Source organism: Rutidosis leptorrhynchoides, chromosome 5 (genome assembly GCF_046630445.1).
Source record: "Rutidosis leptorrhynchoides isolate AG116_Rl617_1_P2 chromosome 5, CSIRO_AGI_Rlap_v1, whole genome shotgun sequence".
Taxonomy (NCBI): domain Eukaryota; kingdom Viridiplantae; phylum Streptophyta; class Magnoliopsida; order Asterales; family Asteraceae; genus Rutidosis; species Rutidosis leptorrhynchoides.
The window spans coordinates 434,592,179-434,599,359 of NC_092337.1; the positions used below are offsets into that span (position 1 = coordinate 434,592,179).

The window sequence follows — 7,181 nt, forward strand, 5'->3', positions numbered from 1 at the left end:
TGGATATAAATATGTATATATAGGTATATGTATATATAGGTATATGTATATATAATAGCTTGAGAATGTTAACAAGTATTAAACGTATAATACTTTACATGAACGTATTTGTTTCAAAATATATTTAATATAATTATCAACGGAATTAAAAGATAATATCAAATGATTGATTTATCAGATACATTGTATGATCACGAGTCTCTGTTGAGAGGTCCACTTTGATTTAGGAAACCTTTCCTTTTTAACGATATTCGGAATAAATGGTAAAGTGATCTTCGAGTAAGGACAAAGTGTCAAGTAGCGAGAGCTAGTCAGATTGGTGGAAATTCCTGTTAAATTCCAATACATGCCTTACAATAATTGCCTCATGACTTTTGATAAGATAAATTAATTAAACTTCATATTATGTATTGTGAAAGTGAAATTTGGGAATATAGGTAAATTAGAAAATAGATATTGACAAGTTAAATAGATCGACATTTTACATTAAGATGATTCCATACGTTTTATTTTCCTTTAGACTTAATCCTACGAGTTATGATTAAACTGGAAGTTAAAACCTCGAAACCTGATATGATTCATATATGATTTTACTTTCTTAAATGAAAACGTCTTTTCGATATAATAGACTTTTATTATTAAGAACGTCTTATGAAATAACAACTTATACTATTATAACCTTTGTAATAAAATGATTTTTGAATATAAAATAATTTGGTTATTAAAATTTTTTTATGAACGTTGCATATAAATGAATTATATCAATTTTAAACTCTAAAATACAAATGTTACGAAATAGTAATTCTTAATATTTAAACGAATTCTAAATGTATAAGTTTTGAATATCATTAGTTTTGAAAAACTATATATTATATTAAGTAAATAGCTCAAATTTATTTCGAAGTAAAAATATAAATATATATATATATATATATATATATATATATATTTTAACTTAGTCGTAAAACGTCCCGATTCAAAATAAATATATTTTGATAAACAATGAGCCACTGATTTATAGAAGCAAATGACCACGACACTCAAATACCAAAGTTATACTTTGAGTAATATAGGCTTTAGATGATTAAGTCTAATTATTGATAAAGGTACACGTCGCGAAACGTAAAAGGCTAGTTTTCTCAGTGTACGAGTTAGCGTTCGAGAAACCGAAACCAGAACATAAGTCGAGTAACAACGAACGATTCATTAGAACTAAATTTACGAACTAACTATGCACGTAAATATAATATAATATTTAAATAATTAAAAAGATTAAATATATTATTTAAATTAAAACGTGTGTCGGCAAGATCAAACAACGAATGCAAGCTGTAAAGACCTCCCATGCGATCGCATGGGAAATGCATGGAGAAGCCATGCGATCGCATGGCACTTGAAATCAGGAAGAGTCTATAAAATCGATCGAGTCAGTTTGTTCTTCACACACATATCACTTATCCATCTATATTACTCCGTATATTTATATTTATATTATTATTATTATTATTATTATTATTATTATTATTATTATTATTATTATTATTATTATTATTATTATTATTATTATTATTATTATTATTATTATTATTATTATTATTATTAGGAGTATTAAGTATTATGATTAGTACTACGTAATATTTATACATAAAGTACTACGACGTTGTGCTGTTCGAGTAATCTAAAAACGGGTTTTACGAGCGGGGCAGAGCTAATAAAATTATGGGTTATAGCTATGGAGATTATGGGTATGGTTCGAGGGTATGCTCGTAAGGTCAATCGAGTGTTTATCGTCTTCGTTGTGTCTACGTACTTTCCTGCAATATTGAATTTCAATATTGATACGTGAGCATTCATAACTTAACTTTTATATATTATTAGTGTATCCCTGACTAGTGCTCGAGTATATAGGTTTATGCATGCTTGCATTTTTGATATTGTCGTTAGATAGGTTATGTTGAATCCTGAATTAGTTACATATGCGGTTGAGATAAGGTATAAGATATGCATGTCGTTGGAAAACTAGCGAAAAATTAAGAACATTTCATTTAGATATCGAATGGTTTCGATGGACGGATTAGAAGTTATAGTCAATTGAATTTTTGTATTATTATTAAAAATGATTATTATTATCATCGTTATTATAGTCGTTATAGTTTTTATCTAACTACGTAGTATTATTATTATTATTATTATTATTATTATTATTATTATTATTATTATTATTATTATTATTATTATTATTACTATTATTATTATTATTATTATTATTATTATTATTATTATTATTATTATTATTATTATTATTATTATTATTATTATTATTATTATTATAATTATCATTAAAATAGTTATTAGTATTATCATTAATATTATCATAATATTTATTATTAGTAGTATTATTATAATTAAAACTAATATTAGTAACACCTAATTATTATGGTTACTATTATTATCATTAATATGAACGCGATATAAAAGATGACTTAAAGTTATTAACAAATTGATTAGAAAATGATGAGTATATGTATCATAATGAGATTAAAATTTGAAAGGTATTGATTTAGATAAAAATATCTTTTTCATTATTTTTATCATTATTATTATTAAAAGTATTATTAATATTAAAACTATCATTTTTTTTAGAAAAATTATTATTTTTAATAGGAATATCATGGTTAATATAAAATTTCATTATTATTATAATAAGAATTATCATTTTATCATAATATCATTTTTAGTAAATATAAATATTGTTATTTTTATTAGTAAAATAATAATAACTATTATTACAAAATAATACAACTTTTACTTATTATTATCAATATTATTTTATCAAATAAATATGTGATACAAAGATATTCTACTACTTGTAATATAGTTACATTAATAATACCTATCATATTATTTTATGATATTAAATGAACTTTATAAATTTTATTACTTAATGTTTATAAAAGCATATTTCTATTATATAAAGTTTAATATAAAATTTTATTTATTAATAAATGAATTATATTATTTACTCTAATAAAATCTGTTAAAGATATGTAATCATATAAAACAACTATATTTAAACTATATAATAATCATGTATAAATTGTGGAAATCATTTTGGTCAAGATGACTTTTGTTGACTTTTGCATATTAGTCTCGAGCATTAGGATTGTGGTACACTATGACTTGACCTAAAATTATTAGACAAATATTGACCAATATATATATATATATATATATATATATATATATATATATATATATATATATATATATATATATATATATATATATATATATATATAATTAATATAGGTTCGTGAATCTGGGGCTAACCTTGCACTTGTTCAATGCCATCATATGCATAATTACTACGAAATACAGTATTGTGAGTTTCATTTGCTCCCTTTTTAAATGCTTTTGCAATATATATTTTTGGGACTGAGAATACATGCGCTGTTTTTATTAATGTTTTACGAAATAGACACAAGTAATCGAAACTACATTATATGGTTGAATGGATCGAAGCCGAATATGCCCCTTTTAGCTTGGTAACCTAAGAATTAGGGAACAGTACCCCTAATTGACGTGAATCCTAAAGATAGATCTATGGGCCTAACAAACCCCATCCGAGGTACGGATGCTTTAGTACTTCGACTTATTATTATACAGACGAGAGGATTCTGTTTTGGGGATATTCTATATGCATCTTGTTAATGTCGGTTACCAGGTGTTCACCATATGAATGATTTTTATCTCTATGCCGTGCGAAATGCCTGATATGAGATTATGTTTATGAGAAATGGAAATGAAAATCTTGTGGTCTATTAAAATTATGGAAATGATCGATTATGATAAACTAATGAACTCACCAACCTTTTGGTTGACACTTTAAAGCATGTTTATTCTCAGGTATTAAAGAAATCTTCCACTGTGTATTAGCTTATTTTAAAGATATTACTTGGAGTCATTCATGGCATATTTCGAAAGACGTTGCATTCAAGTCATTGAGTTCATCAAGAATATATTTAAGTCAATTATAGTTGGATGTATTATGAAATGGTATGCATGCCGTCAACTTTCAATGTAAAGAAAGTTTGTCTTTTAAAAACGAATGCAATGTTTGAAAAATGTATCATATAGAGGTCAAATACCTCGCGATGTAATCAACTATTGTGAATCGTTTATAATGTATATGAACGGGTCCTTTCAGTCAGTGTTCTTTCAATTTCATCCGCTGATATTTCTAAAAGATCTAGGGGAGTCTCTCACGCCTCTCTTCTGTTTCTTTATTTGTGTTCAAAATTAATTGATTCTTTTATAGATCGCCTTAGCCCAACTCTTGACCTTGATTCATTGAAATCAACGGAAACCTGATCACGCTTTGGTTTGATCTAAGAAGGATCGATTAATTCTTGTCTCTTTTATTACTGTTATAGTTTTTAACTGTTTTATATTCTTTGATTGTTGTAATCTTTTGTCAATATGGCTAAAGATGATGAATCTTCTGGTAGTGATGTTACTCAAATTAGTAAACTGGATTTTGGAGATCCTCTTTACCTTCATCCAAGTGATATTAGTAGTACTCCTTTGATTAATGTAAAACTTAAAGGTACTGAAAATTACAAGTCCTGGGCATGTGCCATAGAACTTTCTTTGCAAACAAAAAACAAAATGGGTTTTATAAATGGAACTTTTAAAAGAAATGAAGGTAATCAGGTTCTTGGAATCCAGTGGGATAGATGTAATGCTATTGTTTTGTCTTGGATTCTTGGTTTTATGTCTGAAGAGTTATATAATGGTCAAATTTACTCTAAAACTGCATCTGAGGTTTGGACTGAATTAAAGGAAACATATGATAAAGTAGATGGATTTGTGATCTTTAATTTGTATCAAAAGATAAATTCAATAACGCAAAATGGTAGTGTTGTATCAGATTATTATCATAAACTTAATTCACTATGGAAACAATATGATATAATGGTACAGCTTCCTAGCTGTGATTTTACTTCATCCAAAGCATTTAAAGATCACACAAGTTTAATCAAGTTAATGCAATTTCTAATGGGTTTAGATGATGTTTATCAACCCATTAGAAGCAACATTCTTACCAGAGATCCACTGCCCTCAGTGAATACTGCTTTTTCTATCATCTCTAGGGAGGAGTCACACAGGTGTACTCATTCAACTGAAAAGAAGTCCTCTAGTTAGACTTCTGTTTTTTTTTTGCTAATACTTATAAAGATAAATTCATACAAAATAATAAAGAGCTAAAATGTGGAAGAAATAATCATACTGTTGAAAGATGTTTTGAGGTGGTTGGGTATCCCAGCAAAAATGGGAACTTAAAATGTACTAAGTGTGGTATGACTAATCACACTGTTGATAGATGCTTTGAGGTAATAGGATATCCACCTAATCTTAAGAAAAAAGGGTTTGGTAATAATAACTTTAAAGGAAACAATAGTAAAAGTAGTAATGAAAATCAATATTCTAGCACTTCTACTAATGTTTCTTTGAGTTATGACCAAATAACTAGGCTCTTAAGTCTTCTTGATGATAAAAGTGGATCAAGGACTGCTGATGCTAGTGCTGCAGGTAATTTTGTCAATAATATTGTGTTTTTTAATACTAATTTTGAAAGGTTTTATGTCAATAATAATTCTGGAGATTCTAAAGATAACACTCATTATGGTTGGATCATTGACTCAGGTGCTAATCAGCATATGACTAATTCTGTCAATAATTTTGAGTCATACACTAATGTTAGTGATCTTAATATTACTATTGGACACTCAAATGGGACCAAAGCAAAAGTTTCTAAAATTGGTTATCTAAAGTTGTCTGATGACATTGTTTTGCAGGATGTTCTGGTAGTTCCAGACTACTGTGTCAGTTTATTGTCTGTATATTGCTTGGTTAAAGATAATAATTTGTTTGTTGGTTTTGATAAATTTAATTGTTATATCCAGGATTTGGTGTCCAGGGAGACACTTCTGACTGGTAGTCAAAGTTTTGGCTTATACCTTCTTACTGAAAATAAAGAAGGTAATGTCAATAGTTCTAATATAAGTAACACTAGTAGTTCTAGTGATTTGTGGCATTGAAGGCTTGGTCATCCTGCTGATCAAGCTTTAAATGCTTTAAATCTAGGGTTAATTGTAAAACATAATGAAAATAAGTTACCTTGTGAGGTCTCTCATAAATCTAAACAAACTAGGGAACCTTTTCCCTTAAGTGAAAATAAATCTACTTGTTTAGGTGAATTAATTCATCTTAATGTATGGAGTCCATATAAAATACAAAATCACAAAGGTTTTAAATTGTTTTTAACTGTTGTGGATGATTATTCCAGAGCAGTTTGGGTTTATCTTCTTAAAACAAAACAAGATGTGTTCAATTGTATAGAAAATTTGTATTTCATTCTTCAAACTCAGTTTAATAAATCTATCAAGTGTATAAGAAGTGATAATGGAACAGAATTTTTAAATTTAAAAGTTAGTGACTTTGTGCATAAACATGGCATCATACATCAAACATCTTGTGTGTATACACCTCAACAAAATGGAATTGTTGAGAGGAAACATAGGCACTTGCTCAATGTAGCAAGAGCTCTTATGTTTCAAGGGGGAATTCCTTTGAGGTTTTGGGATGAATGCATTTTAACTTCTGTTTATCTAATTAACAGGAATCCTACCTCTGTTCTGCATGGAAAGTGTCCCTTTGAGTTGATTTATAATAAAATTCCAAATCTTTCTCATTTAAGGGTGTTTGGTTGTCAAAAGTTTTAAATAATTCAAACAGATTTTCTCCAAGGTCTGAAAAATGTGTTTTTCTAGGTTATTCTTCTGTTCAAAAAGGATATAAGTTGTATAGTCTTGAAAGTAAAAGTTTATTTATCTCTAGAGATGTTAAATTTTATGAAAATATTTTTCCTTTCAAATTAAAGTCAAATGAACATGTTAATTCAGACTCAGATAACAGTCTGAATCAATTGAATTTCTCTGAAGATTTTTTAAATGACAACCAAAATACTCAAAGTCCCAATGATGAAGGGAAAGATCATGACAACATGAATGATAGTAACAGTGAAGGTAGTTCTGATGATAGTTCAAATGATCATACCATGAACAAGTTTCCTTTGGATAGATCAACTGAGCAAACTCAGAACAGCAACACTGATGCTA

The 7,181-nt window shown here is 27.4% G+C and overlaps 1 protein-coding gene across 1 annotated transcript; it reads left to right on the plus strand.

Annotated features, from left to right (window-relative positions):
• Nucleotides 1-4,479: 4,479 nt before the first annotated feature.
• Nucleotides 4,480-5,205, plus strand: LOC139850079 (uncharacterized). Its single transcript, XM_071839673.1, has one exon. The coding sequence runs from the start codon at nucleotides 4,480-4,482 to the stop codon at nucleotides 5,203-5,205; it is 726 nt and encodes a 241-aa protein (XP_071695774.1).
• Nucleotides 5,206-7,181: the final 1,976 nt, after the last annotated feature.